The 27,715-nt window shown below is 43.9% G+C and overlaps 2 protein-coding genes across 3 annotated transcripts in view; one reads left to right on the top strand and one right to left on the bottom strand.

The window, feature by feature from the left end:
- SYN3 (synapsin III) overlaps window positions 1–27,715 on the bottom strand; it is a 203,671-nt gene that overhangs the window by 72,987 nt on the left and 102,969 nt on the right. The gene's annotated exons all lie outside the window — the stretch shown is intronic.
- The window catches only part of TIMP3 (TIMP metallopeptidase inhibitor 3), a 37,922-nt gene continuing 28,571 nt past the window's right edge, over window positions 18,365–27,715 (top strand). Inside the window, exon 1 of the mRNA XM_027680384.1 lies at window positions 18,365–18,558. Coding sequence (XP_027536185.1) covers window positions 18,435–18,558 — 124 coding nt within the window. The 5' untranslated portion in view covers window positions 18,365–18,434. The remainder of the gene's footprint in view (window positions 18,559–27,715) is intronic.

Genomic DNA, 27,715 nt, shown 5'->3' with positions numbered 1-27,715 from the left:
ACAGGTTAAAGCACCAGCTTAGGATTTTTCTTTAGTAATAACCAACAAACAAAGCTAAATCCTTTTGGAAAATAACAAATTTAATCGGACAGGCAGCTTTGCACCAGCTTCCACCAATCTGCTGCCCAGTGCAGGGGCAGAGGAACCGAGGGGGCCACAGCTGGTCTCCAAGGAGACTGGCAGCACTCCAGCCCCAGCCTGCCCAGCAGATAAAGGTTTCAGCCTGTTGGGAACATGCAGCAAAGTGTGTGACTGTCCCATTGGTACTCAACGTTGGGAAACTATTACAGGAATGCGTAGTTCAACAAGTCTCTACACACACGCCTCTGTTTTTTTCCCTTGAGATAAGATTTTGTGTCATGAATTCTCAGGGCTTCCCCTGTTTTGCTGGCAGAAGGATCCTGACTTAACCCAGCAAATGATGAAAGGAGCCCATAAATGGGACACAGGCAGGCCTTGTCAACTGAAGCACCCACAAGCTACCTGGAAGTACAGTAAGGAAGAGTTAAATTAGGGAACTGTCTCTCTTGGCACAGCTATCCATGCAGAAAGCAGACAGTAGCTTGTGTAGCCCCACCCATATGAAGTTCAGGTTACCTCAGCTGGGTGCCAGCAGCAGTATAGGCTGCTCAGAGCTCAGTGTGGGCTGCAAATCCTGCCCAGTTCCCTGGGCAAGTGTGCCTGGCAGTAGCAGTTCCATGAACTCCATGGCTGCTGTTATCAGCACACACGCCAGACAGTTCAGAGCCAGTACGAGGTTGCCTGCGGGACCCACTGGCTGGGCCCTGGTTACAGTGTCACTCTATGCTTGGCCTCTACCTGCCCCCTCTCCCCCCCCTTCCCGCACTGGCTCCTTTGACAGACCACTTAATACAAATAACACATTTTTGAAGGGATTGAGCACCGCCCCCCACCCCCGCTCGGAGGTTAATGGAGAAAAGCCTTGTTCAAATACAAGTGTGCAAAAGGCTTCAAAGTAATTTTCTTGAAAATTTTCTTGAAAATGATTGGGAATTATTTCTTTGCCTCCGAGGTTTTTCTTACTCTTTTTTTTTTTTTTTAATATAAATACTTGCAACAATGGCTAATTGTAAGAAAAATGTAAGCTATTTCTAAGTGGGATTCTTGTCTGCCCATTTCTACATTCCAAAGTCTGTCTTTATAGCTAAGGTCTTGACTAAATTATATAGCTCAATGCAGAGCTAGGTACTACCTCTCCAGAATGAGCCTATGGGGACTGACAAGTATTCTTGTTAAAAGCCTGAAATAAAATAATCTGTTCCAAATGACTTATTCTTGGCTCTGGCAACCAATTGTGTATATATGTGCCCTAAGAGTTACGTTAATGTGGAAGTAATACATCACAGAGAATTTGTAGTGTTGTATATGTTACTTACACATTAAGCCTATGGCCATGACATCATTGGCCTTGTTCTGGGCTCCAGTGATGGCGTGGCCAAAAAAAGCGTAACTGAGAACACAGTGCATTGTTCCCCTCAGCTGCTGGGCCGTATTGACTTTGTGAGTCACGCTTAGCATGCAGGGGTGACACATTCTGTCATTAGGGTTGCTAATTCCCTGGCGTGAGAAGGGAATGGTGCCTACTCTAAGAAAACAGGGAAGAGGTGGAAAAGCTTTGAACTCACAAACTCACTAGCACCTCTTAGCCTTTCTGAGTTCATTCATTTGTGACACAGATATGACAGGATCTTAAATTGTTATAAACAGAGGATTTTCCTGAGGCTTATATGGGACAATTACTATTTTTTGGTGAATCCTGATGAGATGCTCAGGCTGACTGCAAGATACAAGGAACTAACTTGGACACTGTTTTTCTTTCTGCTTTATTGTCTTGCCAGCAAGAAGGCCCAGAGGGATGGAGAGCTAGAAGGGCAGGACTGCTCTACTGACCTCAGTTGGAGAGAAAAGGAGCTGAAAAAGCCTAGAGGTGGGCCTAATACTGATTTACATATGGGAGGATTTGTGTAAGAAAACAAGAGCATCATCATCATCATGAAAATGAGGATAATGAGGATGAGCAAATGTGAAAAGCTGGGACAAGCTGTGCCATAGTAGATGACCACCCTTAGCTTCATGTAACAGTCTTCAATCTTGAGAGATAAAAATACACCAAACTGGAGGAGCAGAAAAATCTGTTGCAGAAGTTGTCTTTGAGCAACAAAAAGTCAGGATCCAGTGAGGATTAGGAGTGGCTAACAGGACCTGCAGGTGATGGGGGATGCTTAGCTGGAGCCACTTAAGAGGAGCTGCTAACACAGTTAGAAAGGCTGCAAGAAGCAGCAAGCCAGAGGAACTGGTCAGAGGTTCCTACCCTGTCTCAGCTAAAACTTGAGGAGCCTTTGCTACCCAACAAGTGTGTGGCAGTCCACCTGAACTGTGAGCTGTGAGTGCAGTGTTTCTAGAGCAGGGGGGAGCAATGGTCTGCTCTAGGAGGTCTGTCATCAAGAAATGAAAAAGGGCTTTGGCAAGTATCACTGGGGGAGTTGGTGGATGCCTGTTATTTTGTTTATGTTCTTTTGTCCCTTTCTTCTTCACCTCCAAAACAGTACTGTTCTTCTAAGCCATTTATGATTTGTGAGCTAGGAAGTAGAGCTCTCTGAACACTCAGTTAATTTAATTTTCTCAGTTTGGGAGTTGGAACACAAAATTCTGTTTATTAATGACCCTTAGAAACTGAACTGCCCTTACCACTGTCAATCAATCTGGCAGAAGGGGAACATTTATTGCTTCCTTAATTTTTTATCTTTACCCTCTCATATACTTGAGGTAGGAGAGGGGAAAGTGGCTTATTGTTTGTGTTTGAGTTCTTTGCACCCTGTGTGGTTGCAGTATGTGAAGGTGTGTAGAAACTAGATATAAAAAAACTCATTTGAGTGGTAGCACACGTCTAAACCCAACAGCCTGAACTTCAACACGGGTCAAACATGCCCAGGCAAGATCCTGGGTAAATATCCAACAAGTGATGCACACGCCAGCACTCCAGTACCTGTGCTAAGTAGCGGAACGCTAGGTAGGTGTGCCCCCACACTGCCACGTCTCTGAAGGATGGTGTAAAGGTATTCTCAGTTTCGCCTGGGAGGCCTAGGAGAGGAAATTGGTGGCTTTGGTCATGTCTCCACCATAAGTGGGGCTGGAAGTACACTGTGATGATGCCATCAGCACTGCACAGAGCCATTGGGAAGGCTTTATACAGCTGGCCCGCATCCATCTGTGAAACAACTTCTGTTCAGATGGCCATCCTGGTGATGGCACTTTCAGAGCAGTATGAACAGTATAAGCATATGAAAATATTTGTTACATTTGCAGCCTCTGGAGTCTAAAACTGCTTTTTACTCTTCTGATCAGAACAGCCTGGAATGATCTCTAACATACCAGACTGCTCTCGAGCCTGAGAGACTCTTTCGGCAGTAGCCAAGACTTGCAGGAGCCAATTGAATCAGGCAGAAGAGAATGCTACAGGCTGTCCTGAGTTTGTCCACACAGCCCTGAAGGAGTCAGCTGCAGGGAAAGGATTATTTGGGGAGATAGATCCAGATCTTATGATGCTTATTCACTATCACTGGACTGAGAAGAGGCTGCCTCCAACCTAAGCACAGCAGTCCCCTCACAGCTAACTCTGTGATCAAAAGACACCTTTGTCTATTCTGCCATCACGGCATTTGTGCATGGACTATGGTGCCATCTGCCCCCATGAAAGCTGACCCCCACATGCTGCTTTTTTCTCATGGACTTGGTCTATTCCCATGCTTCCCCATCCTTGCTGGAGGAAAGTGCTTTCTAAAGTCTAACCCAAATGGCCTTCACCATTACCAGCCCTTTCACCTTGATGCTCTTCTTGGATCCCCTTAAATAAGAATACAAGGTGCTTAACCTACTCCTTCTTTGACTCTCTGAATTCCCTCTTCAGAATGGTGTGTTCTGCTGATTTCCTGCAAAGGGGAAGGTTCCATGCATATGATGCTGCAGAGAGCCTTTGCCCCCACCCAAAGTCTTGTTTTTCAGTGACGCACACCCTGCTCTGCTATTACTTAATAAAAAGTGAAGTCACTGCTTTCCTCCCCTTTAAACTGCTCCACCCTCAATCAGGAGGTCTGCTTCTCCACCCTTTGGCAAAACAGATGTTTGGGGGTGGAGGTGAGTTTAGGGGTGGTGTTGACCAGCTTCTCATCTGGGGAGAAAAAACCCAACAGTCTAGTCCTGTCAAAGGGCTGCTTTAGAGCTGGGAAGAGCCCCGACAGCCTTCCCCACATCTGTGTTTATGTGCATTTCATGTGAGTACAAGTTAATAAGATCATTCATGTCAGTCTATGGGTCTAGTTTCGGATGCAAGGAAGAGTGTGAGCACAGCAAACCACTTGGCTGTTCTTTATCTGCCTTTTTCCTCCCCCCTGGAGGGAAGTTTTCACTGAAACACCCACCCTCCTACTTTGGCAGATAGGAAGAGCCAGAGAAATTGGTGCGTATAAGTAGTGTGATGGGGGACTGGGTTCTCTGCTCTGCTCAGACTTTGCTCACAAGTGGTGGGAAGCAAGACAGTCCTTAGGAACTGGCTGCAGTTGCATGATTTTGCCTTACCTCTATCAGTGTGAGCACAAGTAGCCCAGAAGGTGCCTTAAATATACTCCAGCATCCAGCAGTTCCTTAGGGACCATCTGCCAACTAAACATGCCTGGAACACAATGCGGTGCATCCACTTTTCCTTCCTACCCTTGACATGCCCTTCCTGGTGGCTGGTGAATAGCTGGTAGCTATTCTGGTTGTTTGCTCACTGGAGAGACCACAGGCAGGGGAGAGAGGCCTGGATTGCATTCTCTATCCTTGGAGAAAAGAGTGCTGACAATTGGGGTCACAAAATCCTGGGGAAGGCTTTTAGGGAAAGCATTCACTCCAAGAGGTGCTACGTCCCTCAAGAACCTCTGTGTTTAAAAGGGGAAGACTGCAAATGTTTGTTCAGAAAAGAAATTTTATCGTGCAAGGAAGCAAAAAAAAATGTGCAGGAAACTTGTCGCAGGGAAGGCGAACTTTTCAGCTGGTTCATGCAGAAGGTGACAACTGGTAGGGACCTCTCCCATAAAAAGGGCAAACAGATGGTGAGGTACACAATGCACAAACAGAAGGTCCAGCAAGTGAGGAAGCAGCTGGTAGGTCTGGTGGTCAGGATGGCCAGCTGTCCTGGGTTTGAAGGACTATACCTTCACCTGCTGTAGAGCAAATGTAGTTTTGTTCCAGCTTCATTGGGACCAGCTGAGGAGCTCTGTGTGTATGTAACTACTTTTCTTATACCTTCTGCTTCAGACACTCTGTACCAGTTCATGGCTTCTGTTCCACTGTGCTATGGATATTTATATGCCAGTCTCTGTTTTCCCTGCTTCTCAACCTTTTCCTGGCTTTGCTGCGCTTACTCAGATGCTTTATTATTATTCACTACAATATAATGAACTCAAAAGCAGTAAACAGAGAAACTAGGGGTCCCACTAATTTTTTGATTTGTTTGTATTCGGGTAGCACTTCACTCAAATACTAACATCCCCATTGTGCCAGGTGCTACACAAAAATGGAACAAAGAGTCTGTCTCCCAGAGGGACAGTGATTTTCATATTGGATGAGACAGACTCAGCGCAAAGATGTTATGAGCTAATACTAGTTAATTCCAGTGGTCTAGGACTTCAGCTTTGCATTGTTACAGAGCTCACATTCCTGGGTCAGAGAAACCATATTTTTGGGAAGGTTTAGTGGAAATGGTTTTGGGACTGTACCAAGTCCTCCCAGGATTCCAGTTTTCTTAGTCTTAGCCTCAAAGGAATTTACAGCTGGCTCGGGCAGAGCTGGAAGTCCCCACAGGAAGGATTTTGTTGATATTCAGTCTTTGGAGGACAGTGAGCTTCTCTGTGAAGGGCAACACATATATCTGTCCATGTCCACAGCACCACACCCGCTACTCCTTCAAAACAGATAGAGTTTCAAGGACTCACATGACCATGTCCATCTGTCCAGGGACTGTTAGGAAAACCTGTAGATGGTGTGTGTGGGAGGTTCCCCCCACTTCAGTTTGGGCAGGATTTATCTCTATCTGAAAGTGAAACAAGCTTCCAACACTTAAAAATTCTTAAAAATGAAGGGCACCTTCAGCAATCAGCAGAGCTCCCAGAAATTTGTGGACAGCCAGAGACAACATGAAATGGCCCTTGTACTCCGGGGGCCAGCAGTGTGCTTTGCTCATTGCTGGGCTTCTCCCTGCTGCAATCAGCAGCTGTCTATGCTTCTGCTAACCATGATGCTGACTACAGTGTCCTGGCTGGGCCTCTGTAGAGTGGAAAATAGCTCCTTGTGCAGCATGGCCTCACCTGGAAACTAGTGCAGGGCACAAGGAATACCATGGGCAGCTCATGAGGTTTGTTTTATATGCAGACTGACTGCTTCCTGCCAGCCAGAGCAGGGTGCTACAGGCAGTCTTGTCCAACATACGCTAGTCAGTCTTTTATTTCTGGTCCAACACAAAACCAAGGGTGTCTGCCCAATTAATAACATAAATCTGGCCTCTTTCAGCTCAAGGAATAGTCCTCTCCTGCCCTTGAGAGACATAATAACTACCTTTTTCTCTGCCTAAACAGCTTCCCAGGATTCCTTACCCAACTCAAAGACCTTTTAAATCAATAGACTGAAAATAAGGTTACTGACCTGATTCCCAGGTCCTGGACTAAATTTTCTTACAGAGCAAAGCCAGTATCTCTTCCAGATTCCTTAAGGGGCCATATGGCCTTTACTGTCCACAGTCTCACACATACATCACTAAGAGCATACACTTCGTGCCTGCAGAGCATTCTCTAACAGGTTTGTGTGCGGAGAGTAGGGGAAGAAGAAGTGCCACCTGTTGCTCATGTCTCTGGGAAAATTTGGTTGAAATAGGAGTCATCCTAAACCTTTTTCCTTTCTTTTGTACTCTGTGGTGTCTCTGGACATCAGATTCATCACTGTATAGCAAATTTTGTGGAAGATATCAAGACATCAATTCATCACAGGAGCACAAATCATGTAAGACTCAGAGTTTCATGAATGTGATGTCTGCAGTACGAATGCCACGTGCTGCAAGCTCCTTCGCTCCTGGCATGGCACATTTATTGTCACTATGTTAATTTTAAACTCTCTCTAACGTGTACTCTATGCCCTTTGGCAGGGACTCACTCTGCCTGTTATATATCAGTGGAGTGTTTGGGACAATGTGGTTTTGGTTTTCCTAACTAAGAGCAGTGCCAATAAGTAATGAAAGAATATCAGTCATAGTCTGCATAGGAAAGGCAGTGTCCATGGGATGATAACATCTTTGGTGGTTACCATAATATTTTCAAGAATCAGTCATTCCCCTCATATACTTTGTAAAAACCTCACAAAGTTGGTATGCTAAGAACTTCTAATATGAATATATCTCCCTTATTTGGAAAAAAGCAAATTGTGCTTCCAGTTTCATGATCCCACTTCATTTTTGATAGCTGACCTGCAGATTAGAGGTTTTCACATCATCTGTCAGCCCACAGAGAGTATCCCAAGGTTCAGTGTGTGTGAGAGAGATAGGAAAGGAACATTAGGAACAGGCCAACCACAAATAGCTAAAATTAGCTATGAGAACTGGAGTGCTGAGGTCTCTGAGGAACACTAGTCAAAGGAAGAAAATGGTTGTTTGCTGAACTCCCACTTATTCTACTGCCTCTGAGGACTCTTGGCTGACATCCCTGCCCAGACATCCTACATGGCTATTTAAGAGGATTTCCCCCACCCCTTCCCCCTCCATTGGTCATCATTTTCCTCTTTTATAACTGCTGTACACAGTGATATGGGATTCCTGCTCCAGCAGCAAGATGCTGACTGGAAACAGGAAACAGGGGGGCTATGCAGAGCTCAGCCTCCACGACAACACGGACGTCATACCCACGTGCAGACAGAGATGCTTCTCACATATGGCAATGATCAGCAGCTCCCCCTTTTCCTTTCCTTCCCTTTTCCCCATAAGGGCTTACAAAGCCCTAGAGGGGCCATATATCGAGTTAGAAGCAGTCTTTAGGAAGCATGGCTGTGTGAGGCCTCAGTTTTCATGGAGCATGATTTCTTGCATAATTCTTTCAGATTCTCTGAGGCCAGTAAATTTGAGACTGTAAATCTTCATGTGACTAGAGCATATGGCCTTAGAATAAGACATGGAGTGAATTACAAAGAGACAGCCTATCTTCTTCAGAATCTGATTAAGGGAATCCTTTGAGAACTATCCCTTACATGCAGCCACAGGCATGGCTTTAAAAGCTGCCCTCCCTCCCTCTTCCCAGAAATGCCTGATGGAATAAGGTTGTTTTTTTTCCAGCATCATGTTCTCCTCTTTTCTCCTTCCTATTCTCAAAAGCCTTTTCTCAAAATAAAACTGAATGGCTATGATTATCCTTCAGATTATAATGCCAGAAGAAAAAAAAGATCATTAAAAGTAATTGCATTGATACTTGTGGAAACACCTTAGGGGAGTTGGAGACATTGCCTAAGCTAAGGAATTAGGTTCTGTCTCCACAAGGAGGAGAAGGAAACACTTGCATTCACTGGGAATAAGTTTTGGCTTCCTCCAGGCAGCTCTCTGTAGTGCTATTTGCCTACAGCCATGCACAGATTATGTTATACTAGCCTCTCTAGGCTAAATTGCCATTATATATGATGTTCAGAGGTGAAAGTTTATTCCAGATGGGGAAACCAATTTCAAATGAAGTAAAAAATTCCATTCCTAGCCTGCTCCCCCTCTTTCCATGAGGCAGACAGTGCTCTTCTTGATGATCCTGATTCTTTGGCAGAATAAATTCTTTGAAACAGAAGTGACTTTATGTAAGTATCAGTGGGAAAAGGTTTTCTCCAGCAATAGTTCATTCAGTCTCAACAGTGGGAGAGAGAATTGAAATGCTTTCAGAAGGTATACGCATAGCTGTCCTGTGAGAAAACGGAGACCAGATTAGTGCCTTCTGTTCTAGCTGCACCAAGGATTTGCCAGCGTTGAGAAGGCCTCCATTCCTCCCTTACCATTCCAATCACTGGGCTTGTGCTTGTCTTGCTGAACTTGAACTGAGAGAAAAGGAAGCAAGATTTTGGTTAAATAATGCTTGGTTTTAATCCAGGGAACATAAAGACGTGGCTTAAATAAAAATACAATATATAGACAATGCTTGTCTATCTACTGTCATTTGTACTGTCAGGTGCTGAGGAAAGTCTGCTGGAGAACCATGTCTCTGTTGGTAGAAACTGCTGTTGCTCAGCTCTTTGTTTGTTGTTTTCCATTAATTATCCCATGATTAAAACTGTAGATTCCTCTCATGCGTTGCATAACTTCTACACTGAGAGCACTTTCCTCACTGACCTCCCTGGCTTGTGTGGTGAGAGATGAATCTCTTTTTGCAGTTACCTTTAATCATTGCTTAAAATCCCTGCTGCAGATATAGGGAGATGGCAAGAATGGGAGCTGTGCTGTGGAGCAGCTCCTCAGCTGGGTGTCAGCCATAGGCAAACAGTGACCAGAGGAGAGGAGAGGAGAGGAGAGGACAGGACAGGACAGGACAGGACAGGGAGAGGGAGAAGATGGGGAGAGGAGAGGGAGAGGAAGAGGATGTGCTGTACTAAGCTACTGTTACAAGTGTTTAATAGCTCTCAAACCTCTTAGAATTTGAGATGAACTACTGGCTTGGAGCACTCCAGGATCCCACAGAAGGGCACTTGGGATAATGCTAACCCCCCCTGGTCAATACTCTGTGTGAGATTTGGTGGCAGAGTTACTAAGAACAAAGATATAAAGGGGTGTTTTCTTGTTCAAACCACACGTTCAAGCTTTGGTACCTTCATAGCTCAACTCCTAGTACATAATCTGTACATACATGCTACACCTTCCTGGTTCTTGCCAGCAATGTGTAGTTTCACTGGCTCCTCTGCTTTGCATTGGAAGTCCTCCTTTCCAGGTAGAACCAGGGGAGTGCAAGCACAAATATGCACGCTGTGTGTCTCCCCATCAGAAGAGCACACCAATTTTGACTTGCCACGTTGCTCTTGCCACAAACTAAGTTAAAATCAAAAGGAATTGAACTCTGTCAATATAAGACATTGGCTTTTAAGCTTCTGCTAACAATGCATGTGATCATAATCCTAGCCCTACAGTCCGTGGTAAAGATACTGTCATTCAGTGCAAAGGAAAAATAGAGGAAGTTTGCTCTGTACCTCTTACTTGGCTTTGCCTCTAGCCATGCTGTATCTGGTTACAGATTAACTCTTGCCGCACAATACCTGTTACCACTTGCAATGAAAGGAAACCAGGTCTACTTCACTAAAGCAACAGAAGAGTTCTGCAATTAAACTGTGATGTTTTTCCATACTTCTGTATCCCCCACTGAAACAACCCTCAGAAGCGCACAGAAAGGCGCAACTAAGGGATGAAGGCTGTCAGATTAAAGGAAATCAGGGCCGTCAGATTAAAGGAAAGGGGAAGAGGGGCTGTAGATTGTTACATCTGTCTTTAGTGGAGAAAGAATACTGTTTTTGCACATCTGTGCAAGATCAAACACTGATTTTTTGACTCCTGACATTAATACATTAGGTGTGGAACTCACACTGCTGACCTGAAAAAGTCCTTTGAGGAAAGTATTACTCTTCACTTGGGAAGAGCAAGACAATAAACAAATGAGAGTCCTCACTCTAGACTGCATATCTACCATCTCCTCATCTTTTGTCTCACACCCTATGCCAAGATTTATGGAGAAAAATTCCAAAAGAGTGAGGAAACAGAAGTGCTGCCTTTTGCTCTAGAGAAGAAAGAGATCTGTCCTTGAAATCTCACATCGGAAATTCCCCAGCTTCTACTGGCTGGAACTGTAAGCCTGCGGAAAGGCTCTGCCATAACTAAGTAGTCAGCTACTGTTTGGAATACAGCACTGATTTGGGAACACAGGAAGAAAAGCATTGAAATAGTCAATTCGGATTTATAAAAAAAATACTATGCCAAGGCAACAACCTCTGTTGGGCTTTTCACACAAAGGAACTGCTTCTTACTTTTGACGCTCGTGTGCTGGCACACCCAACAGGAATCACTGAGTTCATTCCCTGCTGGGACACTGTCTTTGTCATTAGAGACTGTCCTTGTAACCAACACCTTTATTTGCAGTTTCAGGTGAGAAACTAGTAACACCTGGATTATGGAGATCAAGACACTGGCTTATTCTTACAGGAAGTTTTTCGGTTGTGCAGGGAGAAGCAAGAGACATCAACTTTTCCTGTAGTTGCACCTGTTCTGCAGGTAAAGAAAAGACCCTTTCTTCAGACCTGACAGCCTGACACTATCTCCAAGCTCATTAAAGAAACAAAAAGAAGAAGTCCAGACCCCTGCTTCTGCTCTTTCTGCTTTTCCCACGTATGGTGATTTCAGAGGATCAGAGGATTCCAACATGCTTTGAAACCAGTGGCACATCCTAAGGACTGGGAGGCCTATTCCATATGGAAAGACTGCAGTTCTGCTAGCCTCAGAATAGTCTAAGAGATACAGGACTATTGCCTCTTGCCTGGGATCTTTCTCTACCTCCCTACACTCACACCAGGTTGTGGAGGCTGCTGTGTCCCGACAGTGCCCTTTGATGTGTAGGAGAAGGGGAGAAAGATTATGCTGAGAGATGAGGGAGCACACTCAGTCCATGCCTTCAGAAGGCTGGTGAGAGGCAGAGAGGTGAGTGGAGAAGTATCTAGTTGCTCAACATGCCAAAAAGGCCATATTCTCAGTCAGCTCCCCTCCCAGGTAAGGCTGTGTTCAGCTCTCCTGCTCCTCTGTGGCCAGTCGTCACTGTGAGAAGCCACGGCAGCTCTTGAGAGAAGGCCATGGATGTAGCGGTCAGCCACCTTCATTGACAAAACTGGAAAATAAGAAAATGAAATTCTGGACTGTGCCGGGGAATGAAAAAGCACCAAGATACTCCCTTACCACTGTCAAGCAGAGTAAACCTCATCACAGGGAGGGCAACCTGTTGTGAGCAGAGCAACACGCCAGTCTGCCAGGCTCTCTGTCTGCTAAACACTGGGGGGCTGTTTGGAACAGCAACTTCAGTGGCCAACACTCAGATGCAAACCCTCTCTCACAGAAAGAGGCAATTCCTGTACTGTCCCTGGGAGGAGACACTATGAGTATCTGATACTACAGTGGCAGATAGAGAATGTATAAGTGCTGTCCCACGCTTGAATTTGAGCAGGACACTAAGGCTACAGCGAGAGAAAGCAACAAGGTCTCTGACAACTGCACCAGCCTTTAGGCTCTTGTCTCACCAAAAGGAAGACTTGCCCCATAGCTGCTTATGGAGCAGATGCAGGGAGCAGATGTTACTGCTTTTCCGTGTCTACTCCTTCTTTCTCAAACTCCTCTCCAAGGCCTCCACAAAGATATCATCTTCTTCAAGTTACGTGGATAGAAACGTCAGATGTCGATTGGAGCCATGAATCTGCTCATGAACTCTGCTGGCCACAATGCCACAGAGCTGCCTTAAAGCTCTCTTAAAAATGTGAGGCATTCCAGTCATTTTAATTACTGCGCATTGCATAAGCCAGAAACCAGTTCATACAAAGGAACAACAGAAAAGTGATTTTCAATTGCTCTCACTCTCTTCTGTGCTTAGTGCAGAGCCTCCAAAGCTCTGGGAACACCAGCTCTTATTACCATTTGAAGCACTTCATCTATTTGAAATCTCTTTGTTCAGTCACTTGGAGCTATGGATGCAGTTTAGAAGGGTTTAGAAAAGAAAAACAAAACTTCAATTTGGAAATGGCTACAGCAGCAAGAAAGCAAAAAGAGAGAAATGGAAAGACTTATAAACAAAAATGAGAGAAAATTAATTGCTTGGAATGAGACATAGGCAGGTAGAACAAAGCAAATCACATTGTGTCCTTCCCTCCCGGATTCTGTCAGACCGTCTAATCACAGCCTCCTGGCTTGAACCCTGCATGGTACTGAGCCCTTTGGCCCTGGTCCAGAAATGCACTTAAGCTTATATTTAACTTTGTGCATGTAAATGGTTCTGTTGACTTCAGTAGAGCATCTTGTGTGCTTAAAGTTGAACATGTGCCTTAGTGTTTTGCTGGATTTGGGCCAAAGAGCACAGTCATGTGCAGGAAACATTTTCAGCTTGATAAGGCTGTTAAAAGATGTTTCCTTCTTACTCTTCTGCAGCTGATGCCACATCACAGCCTGACTGGAGATCCCTGCACTACAGACAGGGTGATTGCATATTCCACAACCCTTTATAATGTAACATTCCTGGTGACACATGGTGCCTACGGTCTGCTCCCAGGTGGAGCACTCTCAGTGGGCACAATCTATAAAGGATCCTTGAAGACTGAACACAGTATAGAACCATTAGAGCTGATGAAGATTTAATGGTGCACCTCGAATGAAAAGCTTGGGAATGGGATGGAGTGTTACCTATGTCTGGCTTGCAGACAGGAAGGTGACATAATTCCTTTGCAACCTCAGAGAAAGAGATCAAATGAATTTTTGTATGTATTTATAGAATCAAAGACATTTTTGAAGAAAGAGTCTTCTCATTTTAAATAGCATATAAAGTTCACTGATACAATGGTGGAATTAATAGAAGAGGACTTTTTCCAACTTTTTCGCACTTATAAATCATAGCAAATACAAACATTTTAAACAAACCATCGTCTCAAAGGACAGTGTTAGAAAAGAAACAGTGTACTGAAAAAGAAACAGATAATCAAGAAATATGAGAATCTTTTGCTAATGCAATGCATGACCATTCTGTACCGTCCTATGAGATGGCATGAGTGTGCTGTAAAAAAGGACATCAGATAGCTTTGAAAACACTTATCCTTTCCCACCTGCTGCATAAAAGCAGAAAAACAATGAGGCCTTCTAGAGGGAGTGATGCTGAGCTGGTGTAAAAGATATGAAGATCATTGACTTCAAGAAAAGTTTTTCAGATGAGAGGATGCTTTTGAGCAACTTGTCAGCTGGACAATTCAAAATGCTAATGGCAAGACTCCACGCTCTTGAATCAAGTCAATTTACTGTTTAAAAAAATCAAATAGAAAAACGACCATACTTCAGAAGCCTTTAAAATTAATATATTGTTAAGGAGGTGTCAAGACTGTTGAACTGCAGGCTGAAGTGTCCTGACTTCATTTATGCCATGCTCAGTTTAAGCTACCTGAGATCTGGTGATGAGCTGGAGCGTTTTGAGCCACTACATGTGCCAGGGTATTTTTCTCTGGTGGTAGTGGGGAGTATGGCTCTCTCTCCCCCCCCTTTTTTTTTTTGCCAGGACTTGCTATAGTTTGATGAAGCCCTTCTGTATTGAAGCAGGTGGCATCCCTCACAATGAAATGTGATCGGAAGGCAAGTGAACATGACTTTACTTCATTTACAGCAACATCTAACACATCTTGAAGGAATATCCCAAAGTGCTTTAATCTCAGTCTCTGCCTCTAGTTCCGGGATGGTTCTTTCTTGCCATAAGCAGGACTTGTGGAAGGAAAATGACGTCCTTAGTCTGCTTGTGATGTAAACAGCTGTATCTGTGGAACAGAAAGTAGTTCTCTTTCCTGAAATTTAACTAAACACACAGCTTAAAGTTTTTCCTTTTCCACATATTTGATTACTTAGATATTGCAAAGAACCTGGCTTCATCCGTGAAGGATGCAACCATCTCTTGCAGCACAGTGCCCCCTAGCACTGCCTGCACACATTCATGCAGGATGGAGGGAAGAAGGCCACTTTGCTCAGTCAACAACACCTGCGGGACATGGCTTTCCCTGGGAATTTTCACACCAACTATTGACCCAGCCCAGTCATGCTTAGCTTGTGGGATCTGACAAGATCACAGCATGAAGTTGTGTGGCTGCCCAGTAAAGCAGAGAGATCCTTAATTGTGTTCAACAGTGTGTTTCTTGATGGAGGACTGGAATAACATAGATTTCTTTATTTGATGACATTAACTAAACGTGAACTCTAATTTTCTCATATGAAGATCAAGGTCTTTATTTTCTCCTTCTTTCTCTGCTACATTTTTTAATGGCCATATAAGGCTTAAAGTTTTACCTGAGCAAAAGAGCAGAATGATAGTTTTTATTTTCCTTTTTCCCTTTGCAGTTTCTCCCATGCAGATAGGGCATAGAGCAGGAATTCAGAGAGAATTCTCCTTTCAGTTCCTTCATCAACTTTCTATGTTACTCTGGCAACATTATCAATATTTTCTCATATAAATAAACACTCAGAATCCCTGCCTGTCCCCTCCAGACTTCACTTTACTGGTAGGTCTTAAAGAGGAGAGGCAAATATCAATGTCTAATTGATATTATCAGATGATAACATGCAGAGGATAACATCTATTTACAGATGATAAAATGAATATACAGGGAGGTTAAATGATTTAACAAAGGCCTCGAGCAGGCCACTGGCCAGACGGAGCTTTCCTGAGTATTATTTACTTGTAATTTACAAAAATAAGGCACTCTGGCTTCTGTGTGTGAAATGTACTCTTTAGGTGGAAAATAAATATTATTCTTATTGTAGAGTATTCAGTCCTGGTTGTAAAAACTGCATCTCTACTATGGTAGAGAAGTTAATCTCTTTGAAAAAGAATATTTAAGTGTCAAAAAAGCAGGTGAATCAGCTAAGTCCTGACTGAATACAGGCACTGCTACTCCAGGCAATAATAATATAGGCATTACAAAAATTTCTGGATCAACTCCCAAACAGTAATATGGAGAATAACAGTAAGCCTTGCCATACAGACAGTCTGCACACCGCCCCTTCCAAACAAATGTGCCCTACCTCTGGATCAAGCTGTGTCACTTCTTTTCATCCTATTACTTCCCTGGATTATATCTGAAAAGTGAACTAGTTCCTGCAATCAGCACAAACTTGGTGTAATTTTAACAAGCTTGGTCAGCCTCACCGTAAACAAGCTACTTCCATGCCTTGGAGGGCCCTATGGAACGTCAGTAATTTCTAGTCTTCTTCCTCTCACATTTTAGAAATTGAGAAGGTGACTGAAGGGTTTCTTTTCTCTGAATGTGTCCTGCATCTGCCTACCATAGACACACAGCATTTACACAGCACCCGACAACTTAAAAGCTTATTACAAAGCATTTAGCTTGTTAGTTCTCAGAAGACACTGGAAAGGTGTTATTATAGAAATGAAGAAACATACTCAGAGGAGTTACTTGGCCAGAGAGCGAAGGGAGGTGGTGCTGGAGCTGTGATTATAATCTAGTTGTGTGTGGGCCAAACTCTCCCTTATTTACACCAGTGTCAGGTTCTGGAATAACTCCACTTCTCTCAGATATTGATCTGAGATTGTTGATAGACCAGGTGTATCATGATGTTGCTGATATCAAACTTTTTACAACAACAAAGAAAAAATGAGAGTGCCAGACACACCTAATTTTTCTTCCGTGTTCCTCTGCTGAGGTTGGTGGAGTTGTTCGTTGTTTACACCCAGTGAGACTGAAACGACAGTCTATCCAATCTGATGGATTCAACTTTAGTTGTAGTACCTTGAATAGATAGTCCAAATACCTAAACTGGTTTTTGTACAGGGTTTCTCATATTGCAATTTGGGCCCAATGATTCAGCCACTGATGTGTATAAATTGAATGACCTATTTAATAGCCTTTCTCATACCTACTTATATGACCCGTTAGCATCTCTATACCACCTAATTTTTTCAGTGTGTTCACTAATACACATTCCTGAGCAGCTCCCATCACTATTACTCCATTACACAGGGATTTGAAGCACAGTGAGGCAAAGTTGTCACATAGGTTGTCAGTGTCACAGCAAGGATAGCAACTTGTGTTTCCCATTGTTGGCATTGTAACCTTGATCCCTACTGACAACACCCATCTTGAAGCTTTTGTCTATTGATGCTCCAAATAAAAGCCTATGCTTCCATAAAATGTGAGATTTTAATTTTATATGGATGGTATGATTAAAGAAAAGGTGTAGGCAGGCTGTGCTTCACCCAGATGGAACAGAATTGTAAATGTAAAGACTTAGCTGACTATTTAGAAATTTAGGACAGCTGGTCCCTGGCCTTTAATACCAGCATAATTTATAACTAGACATGCTTAAGTCTTGTAAACCCCGTGGAAAGTACTCTGACATTATATATACTGGTTTGATACTGTGATTAATCACCCCTCAGTCCCCTTTGCAGGATAATAAGGCTGTCTGTATCTTGCAGCTGGCAATCTCCTTCCTTAGAGCCCCAGCTCTCCTATAACATTTACATTTCTACAGCTGACAGAAATTTAAGGCTCCGAAAGGGGATAAGGCAAAACAAAACAAACATTTCTATAAATTCCGCTAAAGCTGCTCTGCTAAAATACACGTTGAGATTAAATGTTGGGAGTGCCTGAGTAGATAGGACACTGCTTTTTCCAGCTCGATGTTAGCAGCTTATGACCCCTTTCTGTCCGAAAGCCCTGAAAAGAGGAAGCGATGGGTGATGGTGGTGAGGTGACAGAAGAAGGAGGATTAAAAACACGCAGGGCGACATACTGGTTTACAGTTCAGCTAGGTCTTGTCCTTCTTTTCCTACGTCCCCTTTCCACTGCCTGTTCAAAGAGGAAAAGAAGCAGCACGGCGCACTTCTGCGTTTTCTGACCGCTGCCTGTAAAGCCCCTTGGAATACAGTGTCACCGCCGCCTTCAGCTTAAACTCAGCTTGCAAGACAGCACAGATGGTTTTCAAGGGAAACAGCCCAGGCTTTCCGAGCGAACCACAACCCCCGCGTGTGTTTTCCAGGAGCCCCTCCGCGCCCTGAGGAGCGGTGCGGGGCGGCAGGTCCTGACTGGGGTTGGCGGGGGGAGCTCCGCGGGGCCGGGACCGCCGGGGCACTGACGGCCTGGGGACGGATATGCAGAGGTACCGCTAGTACTGATGTAAGGGTTTCAACCCCCCGCGGCACCGGGGGACCGCGGGTCGCGGCCGGAGCCTCCCCCTGCGAGCGGGGCCCGCGGCGCGGCCGCACGATTCCGTATAAGGCGCTGTGGCGGCGGCCCCGCCCCGGCCGCTCCCGCCGATGAGCTCATGCGGCGCTGCCATTGGCCGCGCGCGGCGGCGCCCCCGGAGCCCGAGCGGGCGCGATCCGGGCTATAACCGCGCGCGCCGGACCCGGCCCGCACTGCCCGCACCCGCCGCGCCTCAGCCCTGCGCGTCCCGCCGACACAGCGCTGCGCTGCCGAGCCCGCGACAGAGACAGAGAGAGAGAGAGAGAGAGAGAGTGCAGGCTGCGGGCAGGCAGCAGCGGCGCACGGGCTGTGTAGGGAGCGAGAGTAAAGTCGGGCGAGCGCAACAGCGGCCGCCTCCCGCTCCGCAGAAGTGAGGAGGCAGCACCTCGGGGGGCAACATGACGGCGTGGTTGAGCTTCCTCGCCGTGTTCCTCTGCAGCTGGAGCCTGCGGGACTTGGTGGTGGAGGCTTGCACTTGCGTCCCCATCCACCCGCAGGACGCGTTCTGCAACTCCGACATCGGTAAGTGCCGCCCGCGCCAGGAGGGCTCCCGGGTTGGGGGCAGCTGGAGAGTTCCCGGGACCCCGAGGGGGTGAGGGTGGCAGTCGGGCTGTCACCGCAAGGAAGTCCTCGTCCCGCGAGTCACCCAGTGAAAACAGAGGTGCGGCGGGTTAAACTGGTGAGAGGGGACCCGACTTTTGAAGACCGGGTTTGGCTCCGTCGCTGCCGCAGACGCCTGGATTGGTAAGAGGAGAGGCGTGTAGTGGCGGACCCCCGCCCAGCACTCCCAAGCCCCGTCCCGCGGCAGCCTCTCCCAGAAGTCCTTTAAGGAAATCAGTAGTTGTTGAAGTGGCATGTTTCCTACAGCAGGACAAAAAGGCAGCTGGAGGTGTGGGCTGACAAAATTTCCTCCGCAACTGGGTGACAAAAAGTAGGAGGCAGGATTAGGATGGGTTCTCCCAAGCCGGGAAACCGACCGTGGCGGCTGGCATGGGACGTGCGGCTCTCATAGGCTTGTGGTGCTGCGCCTGTAACTTTGGGGAAGGGCTGGAGAAGCAGATAACAAGTGTCTCCACACTTTCTGCTGTGATCTTTGGAGCTTTTGGGAAAGTTAAAACACTTTTATTGAATCCTGACTGACGTTCTCCACTATGGGTTTTAGGATCCTTAGGGGTTCATTGCACTAACTTTAGGTAGGAGACAAGGACAACACCAAAAATCTCTGAGGATGTGGTAATAAAGGCTCTGATCTCAAGTTCTTTGGTTTGTCTGTAGACAAGGATGGTTAACAAAATATGGTTGCTGCTTGATAAGTGTTCTGTGGCGAAGTATATGAAATCAAATAGTGGTGTCCTTTGAGTTAATACTGGACACATGTCCATGTAATGGTAAATCCAGGCTGTCACTTCAGCAGTCGTGAGTCGATGGCACAAGTGAAGCCTCTTACCTTCTCTGTAGGTTGCCTTAGTAGCACAACATAAAAGGGGCTTGGGGGACTTTGCACTGCTGGTACCCACACAGTACTGACTCCAAGTGGAGTCTGCAAAGAAGTCCTTCTGGCAACTGCTATGAAAGTCAAATAGAAAATAATTGTTACTGCAGCAGAACACCCATAGCTATGAACCCTGCCAGTGGCTCTTTCAAGTTAGATTTTTTTGCCAGTAAGCTTGGCTGTCTCTTGCCTTTAGTTCTTCTATAGAAACTGTAGTTATGCCTGGTTATTCATGTCTAGTTTATATAGTGTGTCTGCTCTTGAATGCCAAAAAACCCATTACATGTTAAAAGTGCTGGGAAGGTTACAGTTTGCTTCAGTGATGATAGCCTGAAGAACATTTATAAAATAGTTTTATACTGGCAGATTCTTCCAGAAAACTGCAGTATTCAAAGTTCTGTTACCATTTTCATAGTTGGGATCAACAAGTGTGACACCTAAGTGGCAACTGCCAGAGATATTGTCCTTTCTGTGAAAGGGAGACTGAGAAACCATTTTTCTACAGCTAAAGCTGATAGCAGCACATGGCCTTCATTAGCTGCATTTTGGGAGAAGGTCTACTTTCTTGCACTGATTAGGTCATGTTATACTAGATTAAGAGTAGTTTTCAGTTTAATTCAACTTCTTAAAATGATGTTAAATAAATTTTTGTGATGAATACACACAGTGTATTTTTACTAGATGTGTAAGTGACTAGGAGTATAGTAAACTATGAAGTTTCATGTAACAGTGCTCCTAAGCTTTAGGGCACAAAATCTTTCTGTTTTCTACTCTGATTTCTGGTTGAGTTCAGAGTCATCTCCTTCATCTTTCCTTTCTCTCTTCTGGACTCTTAATTATATCTCAAGCCTTAGCTTTGCTCTAAGACATAGTAGTTCAAAAAGTTGATGTCTGTGGGGCTGCCATGCCTTCAGACATCAGAGCAATGCAAAGGAGGAGAAGCATGAGGGGAAAAAGCAACTTGTTCCAGTAGATGACTTGAATGCAAGTTTGGTTAAGACTGCAGCTTGGTGATGGGTTGAAGCAACAGTAAATCCTTATGTTTGCTTGAACTGTCTGGAAAATGTGATGTTTCTGTAGGCTGATTTTAGTAAATGCTGTCATGTTCTTCATATGTGGAAAGGGAAAAAAGCCCACTAAAGCTTTCTGGCTCTGGAGGAGTTAATCATCTCCATGGAAACTGATGGCAGTGTACTAGTGCAGTGTTTAGACAGACTAAACTACACGCTGGGTTATAAAACACATTGTGGGGAAGAAAGGGACTTGGCAGCAAGTTTTTATCGCTCTTGAAACTCCTGACAAAATACCAGCTCTGAAGGGAGGAGTCAGTGCAGTAAGGGCTGGAGCAAAAGAGGCTTTTAAAATAGCTCCTAAAACAATACAAGAAATTAACTAGCTAGGTGGCAGCCTTGGAGAGGCTTTTTATCTTCAGAAGCACTGAATTTTGAAGAAGGGAAAAAGTTTTAGTTTAGGACTGTAATGCAAACTTTTACTGTTGGTGTTGCATGCCTAGCCAGTGAAGTCCTACTGTCAGGTTTATTCTCTTCTCCTTTAATTTTTCATCTTCCAGTGGCTCCGTTCTGATGCTGCCTCCCAACCCTGCAGTCATTAGAAGGTTTTAGTCTTTACAGAAACAGATGGTCAGATAAACCCATTGGAAAGGGCAGGATTTCTATATGTACATCCTTTGAAAGTGAAGGCTGTGGTCTTCTAAAAGAAGCTTGGGCTTCATACATAATAATTTTTTTTTTAATTAAAAAAAGGAGGAGAGGTTAAAAAAAAAAAAGAGTCGCTACTGCCAGACTGGTCATAAGGGGTCTTTTCACTCAACCTGAGTGTTCCAGCATGATGAATGGAGCAAAAGTGAAGAGGTGTGTCTTATCTGGCCCTCTGAGGTCAATAAATAATAAAATTGCTGTTTTAACTCTTGGCTTGCTTTCTTTACTGGATCAATAAGTGCCAGAACAGGCAGTACAATAATTAGACAAACTGCAACTGCTATGACTTGCCATCTGAACTTTACTTCCTCCACTCCCGCCCTCTGCCTACGACCCCTTCCAGATGTGAATATTTTTCTTTTGTTTGAATTAAGGGATCTTTTGAAAGAACAGACACTAGGCATGCTTTGTTCCTTTGTGACAAAGCTGTGACATTTCCAGCTGGACATAGCTGACATGAAAGGGACTTGTTTGTCCTTTTTTTTTTGCAGGAGCAGCAGGAACTTTTGAGTTTAGCTGCTGAATGTTGAATTCATAGGTTTGGAAAACACCTCCTGCCTGGCACCCTCTGCCCCACATCCCCTTTGAAAAAAAACAAACAAAAAGGGGAAAATATGTGATATTGCAATTTGACAAATGAGTCTGCAAGCGATAAAGTACTTTGTCCACTCCACAGCTATCTTACTTTCATCTTGTGCATATACTTTAGAAAAGAGCTGTGGCACTATTAGCTGTCTCTTACCTAAGTTCAAAGGAGCTCAAAATTCCTTTGTATGGTTTGTGTTGGGGGAAGAAATACCTGTTTCAGCAAGGGTACCAGTGGGTAGTGCTCCTGCCTGTTCTAAAAAACCTGTTTGGATGAGTTGAGGTTGACAAGCTTTGGGGAGGTGAAGGTAAGCTCTTAAAGAGTCCCTTAGTGGAAGCCATTCTTCACTCCATCCTCCTATGCCCGTAGCACTGAGTTCACAACACCTGCAGTGGCTCCCATCCTTTGAACTGAGAACATGATAGGAGAAGAGGAAGAAAGAAACAGCAGAGAAGGAGAAAGCTATTGAATTTGCTTGGCCCAAAGTCTAAGCACCTAATTGAAAACCTGCCCTTTCACTGGTTTACTTGAATTCATCATTCCACCTTCTCACTAAAAAGCTGAAAGTGATATGCAGAACAACTTGATCATGAATGAAATTTTGAACATGGGTTCTTTACTTTGACATAGACTCTGTAGTGAGATCACATGTGCTGTCTTAGCTTTTAAGGCAGACAGGTAAGGTCTGCCAAGTTAGTTTAAAAGTTAAAATAAACCAGCTCCAATTAATTATAGCAATCTTTTGAATTGAGCTGAATGTAAAACAATTTTTTTGAGCTACCTGTTGTGGTAATGGTTGCAAAAGTGTATCCACTTTGGAATCAGACTTTTCTTGAGGAAGCAATGATGTGATTTTATTTTTAGACTGGATTTCCCTTTGAGGCATTTTAGAAGCAGGAAATCTGAGAAGTGTCCTGTAAAGCTTAACAAAATTAAAAAAATAAAGTACTGCAAATTTCATTTTGTGTGGGAAGAAATTAAGGAGATTTGTTTAACTTTTATGAAATTCCAATGTCCCTGGTAAAAGCTGTGGTGAATGAGAGTCTTCCTTGTGCCTGGTCATGTCTTCTGACAGAAAGATGGCCATTCTCAACTGAATTGTCCTATTTAGCAGAAGTGGAGATAGAAGTTGCTTCTTTGTGGTTTTTTTTTTGTTTGGATATTTTCAATTTTAAGTCCATATGAAAAGAGGGAGATCACCTTGTAGGGTCTGGAGTAAGTCACTTCTCCAGATGTATGTATTAAAAAATAAAAGTGGTGGAAAATATTGTTTGGAAGATGTAGTGCAGAATGTTATATCTTTTTACTATTGCATATGCTTACTCCTTACTTCTTGCAGGAAGTATCTCCAGCAAGAACTCTGAGCCAGCGGAGAGCCAGATGTTCTAATGTTAAGCCTTGGAGCTCTTTGCTTTATATAGACATTTCTTTCCTTGTAATTTTCATTGATTTCCCACATGATCTTTAGAACTCTCCACCTGCCAATTGCTCTTCTAATATTTCTGGAAAGAAGTGGGCTGGTGGGAACATAGTTATATACAGCCATATGCAGTACTAGTATCTTTTAGCTCAGAAAAAGTTTTCATCTGGGTTTGGGAAGGACCTGCTTTATTCATGTCTGTTTTTCAGGATGAGCAGATTTGATTGTTTGACCACAAGAGATGTGGCACAAGGTGACAAGTTAATTCTCAGCTTCATCAGTGCACTTCCCATTTTCCAGGACACTAAATGCCATTAGTCCTGCACTTTCAGAGTTTCTTAGATATGGCAACTGAATTTGCATGTGATGAAATGGATCTCTGTACTCAAGCACAATCCTGGCCGTGGTGGGTGGGACCAAGAATTTTTAGTAGGAGCACTCGGTGAGTCACCTTGGCCTTAACTGGATGTTAAAACTATTAAGATGAAAACTTAGTTTTAAGATGTAACAGAGTTGTCTAAGGTCATATTTCTTTTTCCTCACAGCTCCAATACCATGTGGTGCTCTTATGAAGCCCAACCAAGCATGTATCACTGAAGAAAGGAGCCCCTTTGGTCTGGGCAGGGGGTCTTGTCGTTAAATGAAACTTCCACCAGATGCTTTCTGGAAGTTTGATAGAGCTAGTAAACCTGAAAGGACAGCTTGGTTTGAGCTAGCAGGCAAGACCAGGCAAGCTGTGCTTGCCAGCTCTGAACCAGATTAAGCTAAGGAACTTATTTTTGGTCCCAATAATGTCTGCAGTGCCTGTGTTTGAGTTTCCTTTTAATGATGATATTTATTTTTTTTCAGCTCAAGATGAAGAGGCTTTTACTCTAATGTGCTGCTTATTGCTCTAGACTTTCAGGGTATGATTCCGTCTTTCATATGATGATATAAAGTGGAAGCAAATTATACCAGTGAAATGAAGTAGTATACAAGATGAGAGGAAAATTGTGCCTTGAAGCATCAATTAGTTAAGCAAATGCAGAGTTCATTAAACTTAAAGGCCTATTGTAGCTCTTCTAAATCTCTGAACAACCTCCACATGTGACACTTGAAATTTTACTGGTATAACTTTATTGGACTCTTACTACTCTATAAGCTAACTACACCTTTCATAGACTCCTCTGACACAAGGTTGATCAGAGCAGTTGACTACATTTGGAATTGTTGCAAGACTGTTTCAACTTGTCAGCAGCTTTGTGGCACTGAACACTCCTTGTGGATTGTAGAGCTGAAGGTTAACCTTTTTGGTAACACTCTGTGTGGAAGTACTCAGAGTACGCGGGAGGGATGCACACTGCTGGGGCTTTTACCACTGCTCTGCCCACCAGTGACTCTGCTGCCAATGTTATTTGCCCAAAGTGGGCTAAGTCTTTATTTAAAACTAGGGCTAGACTGGATTTGCTTTGGAATAGCTTGGGAAAAGAATGTTAACTGGTGAATTTCAAATTTCTACAATTTGAAAGTATTAGGCTGGTGCTGACCTGAGGTAAAGGAGACCAAGGTGGGTTAAATGAATTTGCGCCCTTTTATACATGATCTAAAATCTTATCAATATGGAGAAGAAATACTGAACCGGCCTCGTAATTTGTGTAAAGCAGGTTCATTGCCACTTGTCTCACCAGTATTTCACCATCTTTTATCAGAGTTGGATTTGACTTGATCATTTCAGGTTTCTGAGAGGAATGTTACAAATACTAGAGAGCTTAAAAACTATTGCCAAAACCAAAGTTAACTTTCTACTGTAATGTGAAGTAGTTCTCTTGGATGATCAGAGTGAAGATGTAGTGCACTAACTGGCAGTGTCTATTAACATAAAAATGCAAGTAGTTTTACATAACCCTGATTAATTTATTTATTTAAAACTCCTGCCAGCTAGAAAAGATTCTGGAAGTCTTCTGGAAACAAGGTATAAGTCTCTTGAGTTGCGTGCTGGAAAAATTAGTGTTGACTATGAATAGTCTAAATTCCTGCTAGTGTTTATATAAGACCTCTCTAAAGGGCAGTTTCAGACCTTAGAAACAGTATACAGACAATAAAACTCAAATAGCAGAGAGATGCATATGCAAAAAATAACAGCAAACCTCGTCAAACATCAGCTGTGGTTTGCTTGAGATGCAGAATCTCATTTTTATTTTATTAGGAAGAAAGGAGGTGATTTGGGGTGTCCCTCTTGAGACTGCAATGCACCAGGAACCAGCAGAGAGATCAGTGGCTGGGGAGAATGTCAGGGAGGCCATTTGTCAACTTAGGGATATAGTCTTGGGTTGTGGTAGTGGGGAACTAGAAGTCTGTGTTGGCAGGCTCAGGTTGAAAAACTTCCGTCTTTTTTACAGATGGGGGAAGAGAATGACCACAGCAATAGGCTCAATGGGAAATTTGTAATGGGATAAGGTATTTAGGAGATGTAGGAGTGACAAAGGCCCTCCAGAGATTAGTCTCAGAGTATAAGGAAGACAGAAGGATTACTGTGGAAGTTAGAAATGCAGTATGGAAGCATTGATGAAGAACTAGATGCAGGCTGGTCAAGATCGGAAGAGTCACTAGCTGTGACACATGGTAGGCCACCCCATCTGGAACTATGTGAACTAGATTGGGCATGCCTAAGGTGGATCCTAACCATCCGGGAGGGGGAATATGTACTTGGGCTTCAGGGAACACATAAGGAAGAGAATCTACACAAAACAGTCTGATACTCTACTGATAGATCTCTAACAGCCTGTAGCAGGTTCATTTCTGACTGGCTTTGAAAAACCCTCGTTGTATGGACTGACCATGGTCAGAGCACATGCACTTTAACTGGACTCTAGCCAAGCTGTTGCCTCCCTCCATTCAGATAAATGCCAAGTTCCTTCAAATAGCCCTTCAAGAAATGCAAGTTGCATGAGTGTGTGTGCAAGGGCTTGGCCTTCTTTTGTTTTTGCCGGGTGAGTTATAAGGAAAATACTGCTTATCTGGAAAATGATGTAGATTGTGCAGCAGCAGAAGCAAATGAAATTAGGCCAGGTGTAGCATGTCTGGAGGTACTTCTGATATATATGATGTAGTAACATGCCCCACTGCAGTTGGGAGATAAAAGAAGAGTGTACAAGTGGCAGAGCCATCATTGTTCAACACATATTTGTTATTGGTTCTGGGGAAAAATACACATTCTGATAAAAAAATCTCCAATCTTCCTTTGACGCCCATCTGTTTTTAAAGTGTCAGAGCACAATTCTGCTGGTTCTTAAGAGTTTAGAACTAGTTTATTGGGGAGGTAAAAAGATATGTTAAAAGGGCCCAAGGAGGAAAAAGAGAGCCTATAGGTTTTTCACTTCTTAATTCCTTGACTTGGACGTGAAGAGGCCCAGCTTTCTGCTGGCCTGCATGATCACTGGTACTTCAGCAAAGCAGCTCTAAATTGTACCAAACTTGCACAATGCTTGCATGGGTAGTAATGGCTACACCAGGTGCAACAGCATGAAGGTAACACATTTCTTGCTTTCTACTGATTCATTAAAAAAAAGGAAGTTGCACAACAGCACATAGGAAACAGGAGTTCTGCTATTCCACAGGGCTGTATTCAAAGTGACCCAAGCTCCTGCTGGCCTAGAATGAAGGACTTGAATTTTAAGTCCCTCATGCTGCATTGTAATTGCAGTATGGGGACTCAACATCTGTTTCCTTTTCTCCATGTTTCCCTCAGTATTGGGTGTTTCTGCAGTGCAGTCTGCAGGGAGGCCTGCTGGCATTATGTTAGTCTGTTAATTTTCTATAGAAGAGCACTGGAGCATTTTTTCAGACAAGTTCAATCTCTCATGTTCAGTGAGTACATGAACTAGCAAAGATCTTGCTCCTCTGATGTTTAATCAGCACTCTCAAATTTCATGGATCAGCTGTAAATAAGAAGCTCCCCCTCTAGTGAGCAAGTTTTGTTGTTGGTCTCCAAACAGTTAAAATATAAGGGAAAAAATGTGCTTGCTTGTACCAAGACAGGAAAACCACAGAATGGAAAACTTCCGCTTAACTTTGAAAGACAGGAAATGGCTGGTGTTGGAAAGGGAACAGGTAGAGGAGGAGTGAGCCAGAGGATATCTGTAGAAAACCAGCTATTCCCCAGACACTTCTCCTTCAGCTCTGTGTTCTTTTGGGGGATGGAGTTCCAGGCTGGCCCCCATATTCCAAGCCCTTTATACACTTTCCAAGCACCCACCCCAGTTCCCTACTTCCTGCCTCTTCTGACACTGCTATAAATATCCTGCCTGCCTTATATAGGTCCAGAGAAACACACACTGCAGATTAAAGGGAAGTGAAGTGACAGTATGAAAGAGCTTTTAGATCAGCTTTTGTGAAGTGTGAGATTGCTGGGTCCCCTGCTTTAAATGTCTTTAAGAGTGAAACATCCTCCTTGTTTATCATACTCACCTCTGGATTGGGATACA

Source organism: Neopelma chrysocephalum, unplaced genomic scaffold, assembly GCF_003984885.1.
Source record: "Neopelma chrysocephalum unplaced genomic scaffold, ASM398488v2 Primary Assembly neopelma1_59, whole genome shotgun sequence".
Lineage (NCBI taxonomy): Eukaryota > Metazoa > Chordata > Aves > Passeriformes > Pipridae > Neopelma > Neopelma chrysocephalum.
Note: the sequence above shows the minus strand (reverse complement) of the source record. Positions and strands in the feature narration are given on the sequence as shown.